This window comes from Pangasianodon hypophthalmus, chromosome 29, assembly GCF_027358585.1.
Source record: "Pangasianodon hypophthalmus isolate fPanHyp1 chromosome 29, fPanHyp1.pri, whole genome shotgun sequence".
Classification (NCBI taxonomy): Eukaryota; Metazoa; Chordata; class Actinopteri; order Siluriformes; family Pangasiidae; genus Pangasianodon; species Pangasianodon hypophthalmus.
In genome coordinates this window covers 1,515,540-1,537,434 of record NC_069738.1, presented here as the reverse complement: position 1 = coordinate 1,537,434, position 21,895 = coordinate 1,515,540, and the positions used below count along the sequence as shown (strand labels likewise).

Genomic DNA, 21,895 nt, shown 5'->3' with positions numbered 1-21,895 from the left:
AGGTGGAAGTTTTTTCATGAAAATGGATATGAGTACCTTTCTGAAGAGTTGGGGAGTTTTCTCTGTAGAGAACTGCTCGGCTCGATTCTTGAAAGAATAAAGTCTATCGGCCTCAACACCCTGCTCTCCGGAGTGATTGTTGATCTTCGTTAATTGCTATGACACGAGCAGTAGGCGGGCCCAACTGGCTTGACTGTAACCTTAAAATTACATATCACTGGCTAACTCATTTTTCCAGAAATCAGTTCTGATTGGCTGCTTGTCCTGTGACAAACCATTAACAGAGTTACCTGTTGGTCATGAGAGACATGTTTTTTTTATTTTTTAATTGCAGAGCAGGAACACACACAAAGAAATATACATACATAGGATTTACGAAACATGGCCACTGTTATAATCCTGATAATTCCAAGAGAAAAATGCTTAAAGAGATCACTCATAACTGTAAAATTGCAAATATTCACACACAAAAGAACAATCAGAGAATGCTGGCCCTGACACCCCGAGTCACCATTCAGCCTAACTGCTCCATGAGCAACAACATGAGGGTCAGGAAGTGATAAGAGAATCTTCATTTTCATCTTTACTGTCTTTTTAAGTTTACAGAATTTGTTGTAATAATAGGGCAGTGAGATGAATCGTAAAACTGCATATCTGACTCTTCATTGGTTATCAACTAATGCATTTTGAAACTTAATGCATTTTGATAATCAGTTGTTCAGCTGTTTCTGTAAGCAAATATTAGGTAGCCTCTATCTTAGATCATGTTAACTAGCTAATGAAAAATAAATGTTAGATTATCTTGCTAAGGAAGCTATTAATTATTAAAAAAAAAAAAAAAAAAAAAAAAACATTTGACATGTGAAGAATAAAAGTTTTTCTAATGTCAGGGTTTGTTCAGCAGTCCAATCTTTAACACACACATATTCAGACACATCTAAAGTTTTGGAGCATCCCAGCTAGCTAAGCTGGCTATTGCTGAAGCCCAGTTAATTCAGGAGTTTAGCTAGCTTGCTTAACTTAGCCAACATGAATAATCCTACACTTCCTGCATGGTTAAAAAAACATCTTCAATTAATGGTTACAGAACATTTTACTCTAGGTCAAGTTAAAACTGAAAGGTCATTATTGTGTCTATATTCGATATATTAATATAAATATTAAAATCATTTGTATCATCTGTTGCTTTAAGCACTGAGGGAGCTACAGCTGCTCGGTTAACAGACAGTTCCCATGTAAGTGAAAGTGAAAGTGTTTGTTTTGACTCGACGCCATTTTGTTAAGCGTTTAGAAAAGAAAAACATCGTAAACTCGGGACAGAAACGCTGATGTTAATGTCACACAGTGTGACACAACAAGGACTAGTGACTAAAGGTGAGTGATTTCTTTAATAAATAATGCATTATATAAGATTATATATTTTGACTCTATGACTATATATTTTATATAAACCCGTAAAAAGAGCAGTAGGAAAACTGCGTCAGCTGGTGCTGCAATAATAAACTGAAATAAACTTTCTTGTGCACTGTATAGAATCAAGTTCTTCACTTAGATTCCTCCTGAATTAAATATTTCCAAAGATGATAACTTTATCAGTATGGAACCAAAGTCAATAAATGCAGTAAATACGCCATAGACTTTATAATTCACTATAAGCTGTACAGAAAACTAACAACACGGTCAACACACACACACACACACACACACACACACACATATATATGAGATTACATAAGAGACACTTTTCAGATAAAAACATAATGAAGGCTGCTGGGTTTCGCTGCAGAAATAAGAAGCGAGTCGACAGTCAAAGTCTCCAGAAGAACTGTGGCTGCTTCTGCAAGATGCTCAGTAACACTTCCAGCTCATTTCCTTATAAAACTGCACACACTGCACCTCAGATACTGTTTTTTTTAAGCAAAGGATCGTCACACTAAATATTGACTTTGTTTCATTTATTATGGTTTACTGCTTTTTATAGTTTTTGTAGGGTTTTTTTTTTATAGTTCTTTTATATTTTTTTGAATGTAAAAACATTTCATTTCATTATTTTTGAAGGCATCTTTGCATGTGCCTAAGACGTTTGCACAGTACTATGTATATATACACATACACACACACATATATATATATATATATATATATATATATATATATATATATATATATATATATATATATATATATATATATAAAATGTATGTATGTATATATAATACACCAATCAGCCAGAACATTAAAACCACTGACAGGTGAAGTGAATAACATTGAATATCTTGTTACAATGGCACCTGTCAAGGGGTAGGATATATTAGGCAGTCCTCGAAAAATGGGCAAGCGTAAGGATCTGAGCGACTTTGACAAGGGCCAAATTGTGATGGCTAGACGGGGTCTTGTGGGGTGTTCCCAGTATGCAGTGGTTAGTACCTACCAAAAGTGGTCCTATAACGGGTACGTGAGTGTCAGAACTGGACCATGGAGCAATGGAAGAAGGTGGCCTGGTCTAATGAATCACATTTTCTTTGACATCATGTGGAAGGCCGAGTGCGTGTGCGTCACTCACCTGGGGAAGAGATGGCACCAGGATGCACTATGGGAAGAAGGCAAGCTGGCGGACGCAGTGTGATGCTCTGGACAATGTTCTGCTGGGAAACTTTGGGTCCTAGCATTCATGTAGATGTTACTTTGACACGTACCACCTACCTAAACACTTTACAGACCAAGTACACCCCTTCATGGCAACGGTGTTCCCTAATGGCAGTGGTCTCTTTCAGCAGGATGATGCGCCCTGCCACACAGCAAAAACTGTTCAGGAATGGTTTGAGGAACATGACAAACACTTCAAGGTGTTGACTTGGCCTAAATAAATAATAGTGTTCTGGTTGCCACTTTTAACATTGTTTAGGTACTGAAATGCATGAGTGACAGTGAATCCTAACAATCTCATAATAGTATATTCAAGATTAAGGTCTGTTTATGTACACATTGGGCTTCGTATATCAAGCTGGTTATGAATAAATTTATTTATTTATATATATACACACACAATATATGGTCAAAAGTTTGTGGACACCTGACCATCACACCAATATATGTTTCTTCCCCCAAACTGTTGCCACAAAGTTTGAAACATTTCTATGGGACGTCTTTGTATGCTGTAGCATTACAATTTCCTGTCACTGGAACTAAGGGGTCTAGTCCAAATCCGTCTCAGCATGACAGTCCCTCTGTGCACAAAGCGAGCTCCATGAAGACATGGTGTGTGAAGGTTGGAGTGGAAGAACTCCAGTGTCCTGCACAGAGCCCTGACCTCAACCCCACTGAACACCTTTGGGATGAACTGGAACACTGACTGAACCCCAGACCTCCTCACCAACATCAGCGCCTGACCTCACTAATGCTCTTGTAGCTGAATGAACACAAATCCCCACAGCCACACTCCAAAATCTACTGAAAAGCCTTCCCAGAAGAGTGGAGTTTATAATAACAACAAAGCGTGGACTAAATCTGGAATGGGATGTTCAACAAGCACATATGAGTGTAATGGTCAGGTGTCCCAATACTTTTGTCCATATAGTGTATATATATATTTCCCCTCAGTATTCATGTCAAACCATTTTCTTTTCATCTCATGTAATTCACATCTAATTTACCTCTTCTGTAATTTGGCATCAGATTTTAGCCTTTCAGGTGGTGTTATGCTGTTATATAATAGATAATTTTTTATTTATATATTTATTTTTATGGAAGTTTTAGGCGTCACCAAATGCAAATCAGCTGTGCCATCTGCATGTCTGCACTAAGTAAATGTGCGTTTCAGAGATTTTTGTAAATCCATTCAGACATTTTTTGTTCAATCTGGGTTACGTAAATATTTCCACACAACTTTACTAAAATATTGATAAATGAGGTCCAGTATCTTTACCTTTCTGTAAATCTTTACCTCTCTTTCACTGTGTCTGTGTTCAGTTAGATTTGTGCACACTGTTAATAATATTTAGCGTTTCATTTTTATGTTGTGTGTGTTCGTGGGATTGGTTCTGGATCCACGGTGACCCTGATCAGGATAAAGTGGTTACTGAAGAACAAATGAATGATTTGGTGGTCTGAATGTGAGAGGTCGGTCGTGGTGTGTAGGCTGAGCACAGAAACACAGAATTTTGTACTGGCAAGGGAGCGACATTTTCCCTTAGGTCAAAGAAGTGAAAATGATCATTTTAACTTTTAACTGCACTTTTGTTTTTGTGTTTTCTAGGAGTGTAATCCATTCTAGCAAAAGAGATAAGACTGTTCAGGATACTTCACTAATCCTCAAAGATGGAGATGTCTGATCTGGACACAGATAATGGAGCCCCGTCCTCAATAAAGGGGTAACTGACCATATCCTTATATTTTAGTCATGAACTGTTCATATCTAAAATATTAAATGACTCTCCAGCCAAAATCAGAAATTTAACCACCGCTTCATGTGTTGTAAACATTCCTACTCACATCTTACAGCGATGACACAATGGGCTCTGTAGTGAGATTTCCCGGTTTGAATACTGAGGAAACCCCCTCTTTATTATGTATCTTGGAGGTGGATGCGAAATTTGAAAACTGCACTTATGGTGGACATTTGGGTGGGAGGGGAATGGGGGGGAGTGGTGCTCATTAGATAATGATGTGTTCAGGGAAGTGAGATAACTATCTGGCTACTGCAAAGGAGCAGTCACTTTGTAAGTAAATTATTGTGAGGGAGCGAATGGGTTACTCAGGTGAATGAAAAGACTCGACAGATGAGGATTTTTTTTGAGTTACTGTTACACAGTGACATCCAACCATCCATGTTCGAGCCAGAATATTCAGAAGAAGAACTGCTCCAGCGAGAAGAGCAACCGGAGGCAGAGAGCAACTGTAGGTCTTTCCAAATTACACTGAGCCAAATAACTGAAGTTAGAAAAAAAACAAGTAGCTACCAATGTTTCTTGCAATGTTACATGATTACTAATCTTTGTGGTAGCACTTTACTAGCCAGCTTATTAGTAGATACATTGATGAGGACAAGCATTTGCTAGCAGACACTAACTACTTGTCCTACCTCAGTTTGTCTCCTTTTTTCAGACATGGAGCTTCTCTGCTCTCCATTTTGTACTAAGTATAGGCAGAATTGCCATTTAGCAACATCTTCCTTGGAAGACCAAGTAACTCCACTTTCAAATGTTTTTCATGGTCCTCTGTGTTGAAGTGTGGGCTGCAAATTGTAACTATCCATAATGTTTCAAACCTATTTGGAAAAAGATGCAACTATCCTAACAAACAAGCTGCTTGATGTAAACTGACTGAAGAATCTATCAAGACTTTTAGGAATTGGATTGACATTAGCTAAAATGTAATCCACTCATTAATATGGATTAGCACAAAAAAAATGGAGTGCTATTCGACTAAACTAACACTTTTAAATGATGTAACTCTAGAAGATCCTTATGACTTGGCATCCTGTCAGTGGCTAAATGATGCTAAGCAGTGCTCTAGCCTGCAGTTGGACCCACAATCTCTCAGGGTACGAGGAAGGCATGCATCAAGGCTCTTCTTGGTTCTGGCACCTAGGTGGTAGAATGAAATTCAGAGTCACTGGCTGTCTTCAAACAACGACTAAAGACCTACATCTTTATGAAGTACTTAAACTAGCACTTTGTTATATAAAGCACTTCTGTGAGTCGCTCTAAATAAGTGCATCTGCCAAATGCCATAAATGTAAATGAAATGTAAATATCTCATAGAAAGTCCAAGCATTTATACTAGAGAGAAATTTAAGACACATCTGTTGATGCTAACTGGTTGCTACATGGGTGAGGGATAAGCTTACGGACAATAACTAGTTGTCCTACCTCAGGTCATCTTCTTTTCTTCAGTAGAGCAGAAAAGGAGTAAGGAAGTTCACTGCTCTGTGTTTTGTACAAAGTACAGATGGAATTGCAGTTTGCTTTAGCACCTTCGGTGGAAGACCCAGTCACTCTACTTTCAAATCTCTTTCATAGTTCTCCGGGTTTGAAGTGCTGGCTACACACATAAATATCCATAATTCTTCAAGTTGTCCAATTCAGTAGTATGCAGGAAAGCAAAAATATTTAAGAACATGTTTCTGATTCTGACACCCAACAGTGTAATGTAACATTTTAGAAAACAAATTCTGGCTTGCTGTCCTTGTGTTTGCAAGTGAGGCAGGCTCTTCCTGTTTTAGAAACGTCAGAGTGCCACATGAAATTCCTGAATTCTGTTAAATCATGGATACGGTGATACAATACTGTGCCACAGAATACTACATACCAGGACAAAAAATATATTAAATTCTGAGCTCAATTCTTGAATGATTTTCTGATTAAGAGCATATGAAAGGAAAAAGTTAACCAAAGGTTTCACTACCCATAAACTGCGGTTACTCACCACCAAAAATGCTAGATTCTGTCATGATTAATATTTGTACCTCATTAAAATAACAGGTCAGTGAAACCTGTAAAGACTTGTATAAATCATTAAAATCCTGTCTATAATGTTGTGCAGTACAATCAAGATAAAGAGATCAGATTCACCAACACCCAGCTGTGTCTCCATGAAGAGTGATGACTCTATGGCTCATCCTCCAGACTTTAAAGATGGAGACTCCTCATCTGTACACAGGTAACGTCTCCTCCCTGTTAAATCCACTGCTGAGGGAAAAGCTGTGATTCACATTGTTTTATTAAGTTCAGATTCATTAGCAGCATTTGGGTATTTATCAGTTTATGTTATACTTTAATTAGGTCTTAATGATGCTACAACATTTTAACAAATGTTTTAGAAGAAAGAGTGTAAATATTTATACAGATCTGCATTTAACATTACCATGCAGGTAATATAGAAGCATGTAATAACAATAATAATAATAATAATTGTTATTATTACAAGAAATGACCAAATACGGAAAGTGGAAAGCCCAGAGTTTCAATTCTTAATGTGACAATAAAATAATGGTAAGAGCTAATAAAATAATTTACACCAATAATAAAGTATAAATCACTGCTTTATGTCTGTTTGGTGCAGTGAAATCCAGATAAAGAGATCAGACTCACCAACACCCAGCTGTGTCTCCATGAAGAGTGATGAGTCTATGGATTATCTTTGGAACTTTAAAGATAGAGACTCCTCATCTGTACACTGGTAACGTCTCCTCACTGTTAAATCCACTGCTAAAGTCATAGTTAAAAGCCATGCTACACAGTTGTTAGCAACAATTTCGCTATTTATGACATGTTTATTATACTTTATTTGGTCTTTATTGATACTACAATGCTTTAAAGCAGGGGGTCAAACACATTTTAGGTAATGGCCACATTATGCTCAGTCCAGTGTTGGCTGGATAAAAAAATATCGGTTTAGTTGACCAACAAATCAGCAACTCCTCTTGAATGTGTTCATAAAAAATTTACAAATAAAAAACATTGTTGCTATGAAACCCTAATAATGGTTCATTTGGAAAGAGACATGCTTACAGTATCAAATTTTAAGCGTGCTATTAAAAATATTATAAATGATTAGATATTAGAAGCTCCTTATATTTTTGCTAAAATCCAGGCTAATCTTAATGAGCATTCATTTGTATGCTCTTAGGCTATAAGAACATGTACTAGCACTCTGGTGGACCTTCCCATGGAACTTTGGGTTATGTTATTTGTCCTCAGAACAGAATATAAGATGGGATTAGAAAGAGAAATCTGTCTTTGAGATAAATATTCGGCTTTTAAGCTAGGAAGGAATTGTTCCTTTATTATTTGGTGCCTTGACATTCAGCCAATGATAAGGCCATTTGTGCACGTCGCACAGATTCAGTCCTTGTTACAGTCCCAACCCGCTCCCCCGCACAGAGTAGAATCATGAATCGGTGAGACTCATGGATTCATGAGAACAGGTGCTTGTATTGTGGGCAGGCGGGCCACTGGCGTTCAGGTTGTCCCCGCCTGATGCCAAAAGGCCTGATGCTTGGGGAGGCCTTCATTGAGTCAGGAGCGGCTGGCAATTTTATTGACCTGGGTGAAGAGACTAGGATTGCCAGTGGATCTTCTTCCCCACCCCATATTGGTCTCCACGCTTGATGGACAACCATTACACTCAGGACCCATAGCCACCCAAACTTCATCTGTCATGCTCCATTTAGGTTGCCAGACAGAACACTTGTTCTTCTACATGACCCCGGTTCCTGAGCTGCATCTGGTGCTGGGATACCCTTGGCGCCAGAAACATAATCTATACATCGAATGGTCTACAAGGTCCATTTCTGTCTGGGGCTCCCAATGCTCCCAGAGCCACCTCAAAGGCATACTTGCCCCATCTCCAACTACACTGGAACCAGTAGACTTGTCCCGTGTGCCCCAAGACTATTGGGACTTCAAAGAAGTCTTTTTCTAAGCGAAGGGCCCAGATGCTGCCTCCCCATAGGCCCTTTGATTGTGCGATCAACCTGCTCCCGGGAGCCATTCCGCCTAGGGGCAGGTTGTTCTCCCTGTCGCCCCAGAACACAAAGCCATGGACAAGTATTTTAAAGAGGCTTTGTCACTGGGGTTCATCCACCCATTCATGTTGCCCATGGGGACGGGACTTTTTTTTGATAAGAAGAAAGAGGGGTATCTGCGGCCCTGCATCGATTACCGTGGACTTAACACCATCACTCAGAAGGACAGGCACCTCCTGCCCTTAATGAACTCCGCATTTGAGTGCCTGCAACAGGTGACAATTTTTTCAAAATTGGATTTACACAGTGCATACAATTTAATCCGCACCAGAGCAGTGGACGAGTGGAAGACCGTGTTCATCACGCTGTTAGGGCACTATGAATACTTGGTGATGCCCTTTGGCATGATGAATGCTCCCATTCATCAGTCTTCCAGCGGTTCATTAACGAGGTCCTCCGGGAGACCCCGGTCCGCTACAACTTCGTCTAGTTAGATGGCATTTTGATTTTTAGCAGCCTTTTGATTTTTAACATGTGCCCCGGTACTTCAGCTCGAGAAATTGCAATTTCATGTCACCACCATCTCTTTCTTGAGCCTTGTGGTGTCCCAGGGGAGCCTTAGTATGGACCTGGCCAAGATAAAGATAGTTACAGAGTGGCCACAACCCACCTCGGGCTGGCTGGTACAGTGCTTCCTGGGGTTTGCAAATTTTTTCTGACACTTCATTTGGAACTTTAGCACCCAGACGGCTCCCCTCAGTGCACTGACCAAGAAGACCCTGGCTGGATTTAATGGACAAGGGAGGCACAACAGGCATTTGAAACCTTGAAAGGAAGGTTGACATCAGTTCCTGTGCTGTGTATGCCTGACCCTGAGACTCAATTCATAGTGGAAGTTGATGCTTCGGATATAGGAGCAGGCGCAGTCCTCACCCAGTGGTCAGAGCCTGACCAGAAATTGCACCTATGCGCATACTTTTCCCACCATCTGACCCGGCCTGAAAGGAATTATGAAGTTGGGAACCAAAAACTCCTGTTTTTTGTGCGCTTCAACTTTGTGTTTTCTTATGGGCTGAGTATCAAAAATCTTAAGCCAGATTTTTAGACAGTGGGACCTACCCTCATGGGAACCCACCCACCAGCCTATAATTCCCTCCCCTGTATGTCCATCTGCATTGTTCTTCATCAGGAGCCAGACCTGGGTGACGGCCCTCCAGGAAAACTTTATGTCCCATCGACTATACGTCCTCAGGCTCTTTCTTGGAGTCATACACCCCATTTGCTGGGCATCCCGGGGCCATCAGAACCCTGGAGTTTTTGCGCTGATGCTTTTGGTGTTCCAATATGAATAAGGATGTCTGGGCCTATGTGGTGACCTGTCACATCTGTGCCCGAAACAACGAGCCCCAAACACGCCCACCTGGCTTGCTTCGTCCTCTGCCCATACCCTCTCGCCCATGGTGCCATCTTTCATTGGACTTTGTGACAGGTGACATCTGCTGACATCCCAGGGGATGGTGGTTATACTGGTCATTGTGGATCGGTTCTCGAAGGCCTGTAAGTTCATTTCTCTGCCTAAACTCCCTTCGATGGACTTGGTCTTTGACCGGGGACCACAGGTTCTCCAGCCAGTTCTGGAAATCCTTGTGCCATCTCTTGGGGGCTACAATTAGCTTATCCTCAGGTTTTCATCCTGAATCTAATGGCCAAACTGAAAGAGGCAACCAAGATTTGGAGCGCTCCCTTAGATGCTTGGCTTCCTCCAATCCCTCATCTAGGGTGCAACACCTGATCTGGGTGGAGTATGCTCACAACACCCTCTGGCATTCTTTACTGGGCATGTCACTGTTTGAGTGCCAATTTGGCTATCCTCCACCCATGTTCACAGAGAAGGAGGAAAAAGTGGGGGTTCCTGCAGTGGAACACGCTGATGTCACAGAGTCTGGTAGAAAGCCAGATTATCGTTGCAAGCTGCCGCTCAGAGAAGTACCCGCACCGCCATTCAGAGGAGGCGTCCAGGTCCAACCTTCCGACCAAGTCAGTGAGTATGGCTGGCGACCAGGGTTCTTCCGCTGTGGCTAAAGTCTAAAAAAATTGGCCCTGTGGTATATTGGGCCTTTTAAGATCCTTAGGAGGATCAATTCGGTGGCGTACCGTCTAGCACTCCCCCGTACCATGAGAATCAACCCCACCTTCCATGGTTAAAGCTGTTCCTGTGAAGTCCTCTGGTTACCTCCACTCACTTGTCCCCACCTCCACCTCGTATTATCAATGGAGCCCCAGCCTTCACTGTGAGATGCATCCTGGACTCATGCTGCCATCAGGGGGGCACCCAGTACTTATTGGACTGGGAGGGTTATGGTCCAGAGGAATGCTCTTGGGTCCCAGCTCGACACATCTTGGACCCAGAGCTCATCAGGGAATTCCGCAGGAACCGTGCAGCTGGCCTGGGAACATCAGGAGCCGTTCCTAGAGGGGGAGGTAATGTGATACTGCGGATGCCCTCTGAGGCAACTCTGTGGCCACCTGAATGGGCTTTTATAAAGCAACGCCCTCGTGCAGGTAATCAGCCTAAACACGCTGCACCTGGCCACGCCTCTTTATAATCCTTCCGAATGCCTCACTCCATGTGCGGACATAGATCTGTGCCAGGTACAGAGCAGCTTCACGCTACTCTGGTTGGTAATTTGAGGAAACTTAGAATTAGAGAAGTGAATATTGAGGTTTAGGATTAGAGAAGAGAATACTGAGATTCAGGATTAGGGAAGAGAATATTGAGGAACGAAAAAGGGATCACGGGGTAGAGAGAAAACATTGAGGAAAAGAAAGAAAGGAGTACAGAACTAAAGAGAAAGTCCATTAAGGAAGAGATCTAAGAGGAGGAAATCTGTCTCCGAGATAACTATTCGGCTTTTATGCTAGGAAGGATTTGCTCCTTTATCATTTGGTGCCTTTACGTTCGGCCAATGATAAGGCCATTTTGAGTTGTTCCCCGCCTCACCACGGTGCTTTTGTGTTGGCTCTGGAGCTCCCACATTTCTGATCCCTCACAGTATTGCATAAGCACTACTACCCTCACGTCTACTATACACGGAGTTAGCTTGGTGGCTAGTGCTACGGAGCGGTGTACACAAGCTACTCAGTTTGTGCCCCAGCTGAGGTGCTCGTTTTTGGAAGAGCTGTTTAGAGGCCAGCATGCGCTTCCTCGTCCGTCCCACTCCCGCATTTGGTTCCACTAAGTGTTATATATTGTCCCCTCGGACAAGCGGGCCTTATACGACTCTTTTATACACACAGAGCGCTGAGCACTGTAACAGTATTGGTGCTTCACTGACTAATGCAGCAGTCTTGGACACTTCATATTTCCAACTTGAATCAGGAGAACAAGCACATAGGCTATGTCTCTGTCCATTTGTCTTTAAACATTCACAGTTTTTGTCATCACTTTTTTATATATATAAAAAAAGTGAAAGTTTGTAACATTCAGCCCTTTCTGAGCAAATGTTTCTCGTGAATCTCTGGTCCATTGTAATAATTTACATAAATGCATTTGATGGGATTAACTCCAACAGAGGATCTGCTACAGAAATCCTGCTTCTTGCAGAGTTGCTGAACTATAGACAGTTTTTTTCCATATGTTTATTGCCACAATATTGATTTATCTACTCGGTTCAGTCTACATCCAGACCGCAGTCTGCCAATTAACAAACTAGTTAAGACTAATAACTTCAGACTATATTTTAGTCATAAAAATTATTGTCTTTAACAATTTTGTCCACAGTGGTCTGCAGATGGCAGGAAATGGAATAGAAAAGAAAATCACAGATACAGGGTAAGATCAAAACCAACACTGTGACTGTAACACTGACATGCTGGTATTATAAACCTCTCTCCTGTCATTTCATACAGAGTGATTAGATTACAGGAAAACATACTGTAGTATAAGATGAACACATTGTGAGATATGATCATCATAAATATGATCATCATAAATATGTCTAATAATTGGTCAGGCATCTCACCATGTCCTTTTACTTCACCATATCACAGGCACAACCCAGAAACTGCTGTAAATGAATTAAAGGTATATTTTAAAGTAAATCTGTTGAAGAAGTTTGAGTGGTTGAATGGCGTGATGATAAACCAGGGAAACACAATACTCCTGAATGAGATCTACACAGAGCTCTACATCACAGAGGGAGACAGTGGAGATGTCAATAATGAACATGAGGTGAGACAGATTGAGGCAGCATCCAGGAGAAAAACAACAGAGGAAACACCAATCAAGTGCAATGACATCTTTAAGCCCTTATCTGAAGAAGACAACGCCATCAGGAACGTTCTGACAAAGGGAGTCGCTGGCATCGGAAAAACAGTCACTGTGCAGAAGTTCATTCTGGACTGGGCTGAAGGGAAAGCAAATCAGGATGTCCACCTCATATTTCCACTTCCTTTCAGAGAGCTGAATTTGATGAAGGACCAAAAACTGAGTCTGATGGAGCTCCTTCATGTCTGTTTTAAGGAGATAAAAGAGACAAACATTTCCAGTTTAGAAAAAGTCCTGTTTATTTTTGATGGAATGGATGAGTGTCGGTTCCCTCTAGATTTCCAGAACACAGTGAGAGTGTGTGATGTAACTGAATCAGCACCAGTGCATGTGCTGCTGATAAACCTGATCAAAGGGAATCTGCTTCCCTCTGCTCTCATCTGGATCACTTCCCGACCAGCAGCAGCTGATCAAATCCCCTCTGAGTGTGTCGATCGAGTCACAGAGATAAGAGGGTTCAATGACCCACAGAAGGAGGAGTACTTCAGGAAGAGGATCAGTGATCAGAACCTGGCCAATAACATCATCACACACCTGAAGTCGTTAAGAAGCCTCTACATCATGTGCCACATCCCAGTCTTCTGCTGGATTTCAGCCACTGTTCTAGAGAGAATGTTGGGCAAAGCAGAGAGTGGAGAGATCCCCAAGACTCTGACTCAAATGTACACACACTTCCTCATCATTCAGACAAACATCATAAGAGAAAAGTACTCAAAGAAGCAGGAGAGTTATGAAGAAATGGTTTTGAAACTGGGACAACTGGCTTTTCAGCAGCTGATGAAAGGCAACCAGATCTTTTATGAGGAAGACCTGAAAGAGTGTGGCATTGATGTGACAGAAGCAGCAGTGTACTCTGGTGTGTGTACACAGATCTTCAGAGAGGAGTCTGGGCTTCACCAGAGTAAAGTGTACTGCTTTGTGCATCTGAGTGTTCAGGAGCATCTCGCAGCTCTGTATGTGTATCTGACATTCATGATGGAAAAGAGAAATGTTCTAGATCAGAGTCAGCCTTCAAAACTTCAAAAACCTCAAAACTTCAAAACTTCAACACTCTCAGATGTCCACAAAAGTGCAGTACATAAGGCCTTAATAAGCCGGACTGGACATCTGGATCTTTTCCTTCGCTTTCTTCTGGGTCTCTCACTGGAGTCCAATCAGAATCTCTTGCATGCTTTTGTAACACAGACAGGAAGTAGCTCCCAGAGCAAAGAGGAAACAGTTCAGTACATTAAGAAGGAGATCAGTAGAGACCTTCCTGCAGAGAAGTCCATCAATCTGTTCCACTGTCTGAATGAACTGGGTGACAATTCTCTAGTGGAGGAAATCCAACACTACCTGAAGTCTGGAAAACAAAGTGAACTCTCTCCTTCACAGTGGTCTGCTCTGGTGTTTGTGTTACTGACATCAGCGCAGGAGCTGGAAGAATTTGACCTGAGTAAATATACCACTACAGACAACATATCAGACTGGGTTCTTGTGAAGGTGATGCCTGTGGTTACAGAATCCAGAAAAGCAATGTAAGTAAAGCTGAATATAACTGTTATACTGTTACAGTGTTAGAAAGAGAGAAACTCAACGCAGTTTGACAAATATGCAGTTTGTGATGTTTTGGACCTTAATGCAATACTGGGTGTTGTTAATGCAAATAAATAAATGTAGCACTGACTGTAATTTACCAAGTCTGAAAATGATTTGGGGAATACCAATTGCACGAGCAAATGAATATGAAGAAAGAGCAGGTTTTAAATGTGTTGAAGCAGTTGCTGTCATTTTAGGAGAAAATCATTTAAATCTAAAAGTTATGACATAGTATCTTGACATAATGGGGAAGTTTCTTATAATTATGATTTATTATTACCACCACAGTAAAGCTGGTTTTATATTCGGCCCATGTTTACATACCTGATGCCACCAGAATTCTGATGAGAGCCTGTGAAAGTGTTTCAATTTACATAAATCAAATCAAACACATTTTTTATTTTACCTTTGTATTCCCTTTATGTCTCTCATTAAATCTGTTACATTTTGAAGTCCAATTATGCAGACATGTGGCATATAAAACCACTTTTATTGTGGGACTGATTCATAATTCCAATAGCTAACAATAGCTAGCTGTGTAAAACAATTTCACCACTGGGCTGTTTTAATTTTGGTAGCTAGCTAATTAAAGAACAAATCAAATATCCTAGCTGTTCAGATTAATCTAACACTGTCTCTTGAAACTCTGTTGCTTTATCCTCTCATAAACATTTAACATTGTCTTATTTAATTCAGTATCAAGTGTGATACAATTCAAGGGAAAAGTTGGGCAGCTTTGGCCTCAGTGCTCAGATCAGAAACCTCCAGTCTGAGAGAACTGCATCTGACTGTGAATAAACTGGATCTTACGTGGAATAATCTAGGAGTCTCAGGAGTGGAGCGTCTCTCTGCTGTACTGGAGAATCCTCACTGTAAACTGAAAACACTGAAGTAAGATCATCTCCCTGAATCACTATAACTCACCAAAAGCAGCAGTTAATAGTTATATACAGTGTTGTCTGGCAACAGAATTTTTCTGTAACAGTGCAGTATACAGAACAAATAAAGCTGTCATTAAGCAATAATGATTTCTCCTCAGAATCACGTATGCATTAAATAATTAAATGTACTTACAATTAGATACATGTGCAGAGATAAGTTCTACCAATCCTGACTCAATACTTTTAAATTAAACTAATATTACTTTTGAACCACTTGTACTGTTAATATCAATAATTCTGAATAACAGCATTAAAGTTCTGGGTAGTGTTCTCTTTGGAAGTTCCTGCATATGAGTTTGGAGGTAATGATTACAATGTGGTCTGTGGTAATGTGGTTTTGGTTGGAAAAATTGGATGGTGTGAGAAAATGTCTTTTGTTTTATTTATTTTTTTGTATCATTAACAACAATAAGTTTCTTCTGCCTTACTGAAACAAAATGAAAACCTGAACAGTTAACAAGTTTACCACTTAAATGTTACAGTGTGCAGTAGGCATCACATTCATATTTGTGACCACCATGAGTTTTTGTTATTGACAGGCCTCTAACTAGGAAAGTCGAGCTCATAGAAGAATATTTTTGAGTTCTTGAGTTGTAATTATGACAGTCTTGGGCGTTCAACTGTGCTTCCCTTGTAATTACAAAATTTCCAGTATTTTATAATTATACATTGTGTTTGGTCAAGAGAACGAAATTAGTCCACCCTCAGAATTACTAAAGTGTGTAAGAAGCAGCCAGTCATGCTCTTTGGTAATGATATTGTCGGATTGGTTCTTCTGTCTTTAAAGGATAAAAAGAAATCTCTGCACACAGGGCATTTTCTTTCTGATGTTTATCATAGTATAAGAGGTTCAATTTGACTGAAATCACACATTACTATAACTGATAGTAATATAGTATATTGATTTTGGACTGTAGTGGCTCTTGATGATGTTCCTGCTGTACTGAGAGTATGAAGAGTGTGTCATTGTGTCTCTCTAGGTTGTGGTATTGTGATGTGTCAGATGAAGGCTGCACTGCTCTGGCTTCAGCTTTGAAATCAAACCATTTACACCTCAAAGAACTGGACCTGACTAAGAATAATCTAGGAGACCCAGGAGTGAAGCGTCTCTCTGCTGGACTGGAGAATTCTCACTGCAAACTGGAGACACTGAGGTAAGATCATCTCTCTGAGAGTCACATGACCTGCTCCTCAGTAAGACACATTCTCTAATAGTGAGACTGAAGCAGAGGTTTTAGGTTCAGCATCAGTGTCCTGAGGAGGAAGATTGATTCTTTTCACTGCACACTGATGATTCATCACAGAATCTTTGTGTCAGATGTACATGAGAAGCTGCAGCGTGAAACATGACTTAATGCAGTTTGTCTGATATTACTGTGAAATTTAGTAAAACTGAGTGCAAACGAAATGCACTGTATGTGAGCTGCAGGGCTTAAAGGCAAAACTGAAATTGAAATTATTTAAAAAATAAAATAGACCATTGATCTTTAAATTAATCTGATTTAGAAAAGACATGATAGTGCATGATAGTGTCCATTTTCATCATGATTCAGACTATTACTTCCTTAATTCTGCAATAATATAAATATACTGCATATCTTTATATAAATGCACTACATAGGTTGTGGAGAAACAAGTTTATTCATCCTGTGTAGTGCACTGTATGTCTAGCAGAGAACCATCTGAGATTCTCTCTCTCTCCGATTAAAGCTCATGGTCAGTCCACTGTTCACCTTTAGCTGCTGATAGTTTAATATCAGACTAAACGAGAGAAACTAAATATAACACTCAGTATTATTAGTTTTTTAATTACATTAATTAGAATAAACAAGTGATATTAAATCCTCATGTCATTATGAACAGTAATGATTTTATAGCACATATTAAACCAATATGAAAATCTGTTGATGAAGAGTGTGTCATTGTGTGTCTCTTCAGGTTGTTTAAATGTGGTATCTCAGATGAAGGATGTGCTGCTTTGGCTACAGCTCTGAGATCAAACCCCTCACACCTGAGAGACCTGGACCTGTCTTATAATAGTCTAGGAGACTCAGGAGTGAAGCGTCTCTCTGCTGTACTGGAGAATCCTCAATGCAAACTGGAGACACTGAGGTAAGATCATCTCTCTGAGAGTCACATGACCTGCTCCTCTCTACTAGTGAGACTGAAGCAGAGGTTTTAGGTTCATTATGATGTGCAGCAATTAAATATGAAAACATTTATTGTCATTGTATAAGTACAGTGAGATTCAGTGTGCAGTTTCCCCATCTGTTAGTTATGTTACATACATATAAAAAGAGAAAAAATATAAATATGAACACATTACATATAAAAAAAAGGGTTGTCAAACTCAAATTCTGCCCAGTTCACATCAGCATTTCTCTAATACAAGACAATACTTTTTCTTTCTTTCTTTCTTTTTTTAACTTATTCTATCAACTAACACCAATAACCCAAATCTGACTATAGAATATTACACTACTCTAATCATAGAGATATCAAGGAGAGAGCCTAAGTAGCCTACTAGCAGTTTATTGTGGTGGGAGGAGGAGAAAAATTGATCAGGGTTTATGAGATAAGGTGTTACCTTCCCCTTATTACTAACATGTTATTTTAATCATATTCAGTGGAACTATCATGAAGGTATTTTATAGCAACATTATTAATATGGCAGGACATAGAATGTGCTTTAAATGATTAAAAAATTGTCATCACCATTTCTATTGCTGTCTGGCGTCCCCCCTAAAGTGAATGAGCATGTCACACTTACCAATTTAACCATACAGATCATTAAAACAATCATGATTTTATTTCATATATTTTATTTCATTGAAGTGTACCTATTCTGAAGTCAGTAATGAGCTCCTTTCTCTTTTTGAGAGTCAGGCTGTTCTCAGAGCTCTCTGTAAGTTGGTTTGTTGGTGTCGGAGGGGGTTTGGCACACAGCCCTGCAGCGCACCGGTGTTGAGTATCAGGGTGGAGGATTGCTATATTGAGTGTTCGTTATAGCCACTTGGGTTGATAAGGGACTGGATGCCTGCCATACAGGCTGCATGCCTTGCTCTCAGCAGATTCCAGACCTTGTTGTTCATCTCGGCCTTCTGATTGGGGAAAACCTGTCACATTGCCAATGCAGAAGTTGATGTACACATGTACAGAGGATAGTCTACACACCTGTTAAAATTGCAGGGTTTTGTGATGTAAAAAATGAAAGCAACATAAATCATGTTAAATCAATGTCGTTAATGGAAGGACACCACTGCTCTACATAAATCACTGCTGCATGTCTGAAGTTTATAAAAGAGAGCATCAGTGAAAACCGTCTTACACTAATCATATATTCTTCTACAGCCTAAAAGATCATCTATTCCCAATTACCTATTTCCACACACACACACACACACACACACACCCACCCCACTATAACCATTTCTTTTCTAGATTTCTTTTCTAAAATCACTCTTTCACTGGCCACCAAAACTTGTAACACAAAAGAGTGTGTCTTTGCAGGTTGTGTGGTTGTGGTGTCACAGATGAAGGCTGTGCTGCTCTGGCTTCAGCTCTGAGATCAAACCCCTCACACCTGAGAAAACTGAACCTGTCTGAGAATCAACTAGGAGACTCAGGAAAGAAGCTGCTCTCTGATCTTAAGGATGATGAAAGTAACGAACTACAGGAACTGATGTGAGTAATAATCTTTTTAGATAAATGTTGAAAGCAATAAAATGCTTTTTTTATTTACCTCATTAGCATTAGTTTGTATGTTTCTCTTTTGAGGTTTTAATCATTTTGACATTATAAAAGGAATATGTTATAAGACTGATTACTGATTCTTTTGTTTTTCACACCATTCTGTGTAAACTCTAGAGACAGTTGTGTGTGAAAATCCCAACAAACATTCCATGATTAAAGTCACAGAGATCACACTTTTTCTTCATTCTGATGTGTGACGTGAACATGAACTGAAGCTCTTGAGCTTTATCTGCATTTTTTTTTGCATTGTGCTGCTGCTACATGATTGGCTGATTAGATAGCTGCATGAATGTTAAGGCATAAAGGTGTTCATATGTCCGCACCATGCCTTTTCTCATTCCTGTAAAACTCACCTCAGCATATTCTTAAAGTCTGCAATTAAATATAAATGTAGAACAAGACCTAAACTACATAGCAGTGTTATTTATTTATTATTATTATTATTATTTATTTATTTAAAAAAATAGAAGCTCCAAAGCCTATGATTGGATCACAGCAGTGAGGTGACTGGTAAATATCTGCTCATTCTCCTGTTAAAAATTTGTGCACAGAAGTTACTAAGAATGAAGAAATGTTGAATTATATTTATAAACAGGAGATAATAATGTTTCCCTTGGAGCAGAGACAGTTACATACTGTTGATCATGAAGTACCACAGTCCACAGTTTGTGGTTATTAATTCAGATGTTTTTCTTTTATATATTTAGGATGAAGTGAACATCTGTATATATCTGATGAAGACTCTGTGTGTTCCTGCATTTCCATGTTGGGGAACAGAGAACACGTTAATAGACACCTAAGCTAGATTCTCTCCAGGAATGGTCAACGTCACTGTCTTCTGACTATGAATACAACTAAAGCTGTACGTCACCTGCTTCAGATATGCATGTTGCTTTGACTGCAGCTTTCAGAACATAGAGACATGTTAAAAAAGGACTTGATGGGACGCAGGCGATGAGAGGAGGTCATTCCTCCTGCAGTTATCATAATGAATCCTTTGCCATTGTCCCTGAATCCTGTGCTGGGTCAGCATGGGCACTGTGACTGGTCCGCAGCTACGTAGCCCCATACACAGCAAACTGTGATGCACTGTGTGTTCTGTCGCCTTTTTATCAGAGCCAGCATTAACTTTTTCAGTAATTTGTGCTACAGTAGCTCTTCTGTGGGATCGGACCAGATGGGCCTTCGCTCCCCACGTGCATCAGTGAGCCTTGAGCGCCCATGACCCTGTCGCCGGTTCACCGGTTGTCCTTCCTTGGACCACTTTTGGTAGGTACTAACCACTGCATACCGGGAACACCCCACAAGGCCTGCTGCTTTGGAGATGCTCTGACTCACTCGTCTAGCCATCACAATTTGGCCCTTATCAAAGTTGTTCAGATCCTTACACTTGCCCATTTTTCCTGATTCCAACACATCAACTTCGAGAACTGACTTCACTTGCTGCTTAATATATCCCATCCACCATTGTAAAGAGATAGTCAATGATGTTCACTTCACCTGACAGTGGTTTTAATGTTACGGTGTATTTCATTAAATTATATTGCTCTTTTATACTATTACTAGATTCCAGATGGCAGAAATGTATTAATGGGAGAAATGTGTGAATGAGAAATCTATTAAATGAAACTTGACTACTTTTGTTGACTATTTTAATAAACCATGTTATTTTTATAGTAACCTGATGTCTGGTTTACTGCGCATAAGTACATCTGATTAGGAGAATGATGTTAGATTTTACTTCAAGGTCTTTAGCATATTCTAAGCTCATTGCATATTATATTCTTTAGATATCATTTGTTTGGTAATGGGGTAAATCAAGCTCAAATTACCACATATATAAAAATGTTCCTGACTGACCATCTCAGATTTGCTTCGAACTTTTCAATTCAATTCCATTTTATTTGTATAGCGCTTTAACAGTGGACATTGTCACAAAGCAGCTTTACAGAAATAAATATGTTCAAATTAAATTAAACCAAAATAAATTGTAAATATGTGAATTTATCCCTAATGATGGCAAGGAAAAACTCCCTGAGACGATATGAGGAAGAAACCTTGAGAGGAACCAGACTCAAAAGGGAACCCATCTAGGGAACTTTCTCACTCAAATAATATCACTATTCCAAATAAACAGTTTTCTGCACATTTTCTGACTTAGTCTTAGACTATCTGCATTTGTTTCTGAGATATAGAGGTTTTAAAAAGTTCCATGTGTCATTTTCAGGTATTGTTGTCTGGTATAAGATGTCTTTCACTTCTAAAATACTAAGTATTAAAATTTAATTACCGTTTAATAAATACATTTCTGTTGTGCTTTGGAGTAAATTTGGCTCTCTATATCTACATTAAAGCACATCCGATCATTCAAATTTTCATATTTATTACTTATATTATAGTTCTTTTTTAGCAATTAGGATTATGTTTGAAAGAACTCAAACTTTCTGATTTATGTAAAAAAAAATCTTTTTGCGCTTTTATTTCATATGCCTATAGACCCTGTATGACAAGGTCTACCATTAAAAAAATTATGACTCTTGAAAGAGCATGTTTTAATTAGCAAATGCACAAAATATAACAAAAGGGGAAGGTTTTAGACTGGCCAAGTCAATCAGCAGACCTTTCATCACCAACTGAGCAGCATTTCACCTCCTGAAGAGGAGACTGAAGGGAGAAACCCCCCAAAGCAAACAACAACTGAAAGAAGCTGCGCTACAAGCCTGGAAAAGCATCACAAAAGAAGAATGGATGGGGATCCACTGAAGAACAGTGGATCGCCAGCTTGATGCAGTTATTGCAAGCAAGAGATATGCAACCAAATATTAAGTG

At 39.7% G+C, this 21,895-nt stretch overlaps 2 protein-coding genes across 4 annotated transcripts in view; one reads left to right on the top strand and one right to left on the bottom strand.

Annotated features, from left to right (window-relative positions):
• The first annotated feature begins 1,270 nt into the window (after positions 1 to 1,270).
• Positions 1,271 to 20,746, top strand: LOC113524067 (NLR family CARD domain-containing protein 3-like). 2 transcript variants are annotated; one of them, XM_053231258.1, is made up of 11 exons: positions 1,271 to 1,374; positions 4,256 to 4,370; positions 6,544 to 6,660; positions 7,063 to 7,179; positions 12,249 to 12,299; positions 12,518 to 14,311; positions 15,069 to 15,263; positions 16,294 to 16,467; positions 17,252 to 17,425; positions 18,824 to 18,997; positions 19,774 to 20,746. In XM_053231258.1, the coding sequence occupies exons 2-11, from the start codon at positions 4,318 to 4,320 to the stop codon at positions 19,781 to 19,783; spliced, it is 2,859 nt and encodes a 952-aa protein (XP_053087233.1). In that variant the 5' UTR covers positions 1,271 to 1,374; positions 4,256 to 4,317; the 3' UTR covers positions 19,784 to 20,746. The 2 variants fall into 2 exon arrangements, with proteins under 2 accessions (XP_053087233.1, XP_026765986.3); XM_026910185.3 differs by lacking the exon at positions 7,063 to 7,179.
• LOC113524060 (zinc finger protein ZFP2) overlaps positions 3,219 to 21,895 on the bottom strand; it is a 43,472-nt gene continuing 24,795 nt past the window's right edge. For both annotated transcript variants that reach the window (XM_053231260.1, XM_053231259.1), the window contains exon 10: positions 3,219 to 3,390. The gene's annotated coding sequence lies outside the window, so the exon portion shown is untranslated. The remainder of the gene's footprint in view (positions 3,391 to 21,895) is intronic.

What these genes read in the sequence shown, in the direction of transcription:
- LOC113524067 (XM_053231258.1), top strand. Translation starts at nt 4,318, where the DNA reads ATGGAGATGTCTGATCTGGACACAGATAATGGAGCCCCGTCCTCAATA. An exon ending in GCCCCGTCCTCAATAAAGGG is followed by an intron (nt 4,371 to 6,543) that starts GTAACTGACCAT and finishes AATGTTGTGCAG; the next exon opens with TACAATCAAGATAAAGAGAT. An exon ending in TGCAAACTGGAGACACTGAG is followed by an intron (nt 16,468 to 17,251) that starts GTAAGATCATCT and finishes GTGTCTCTTCAG; the next exon opens with GTTGTTTAAATGTGGTATCT.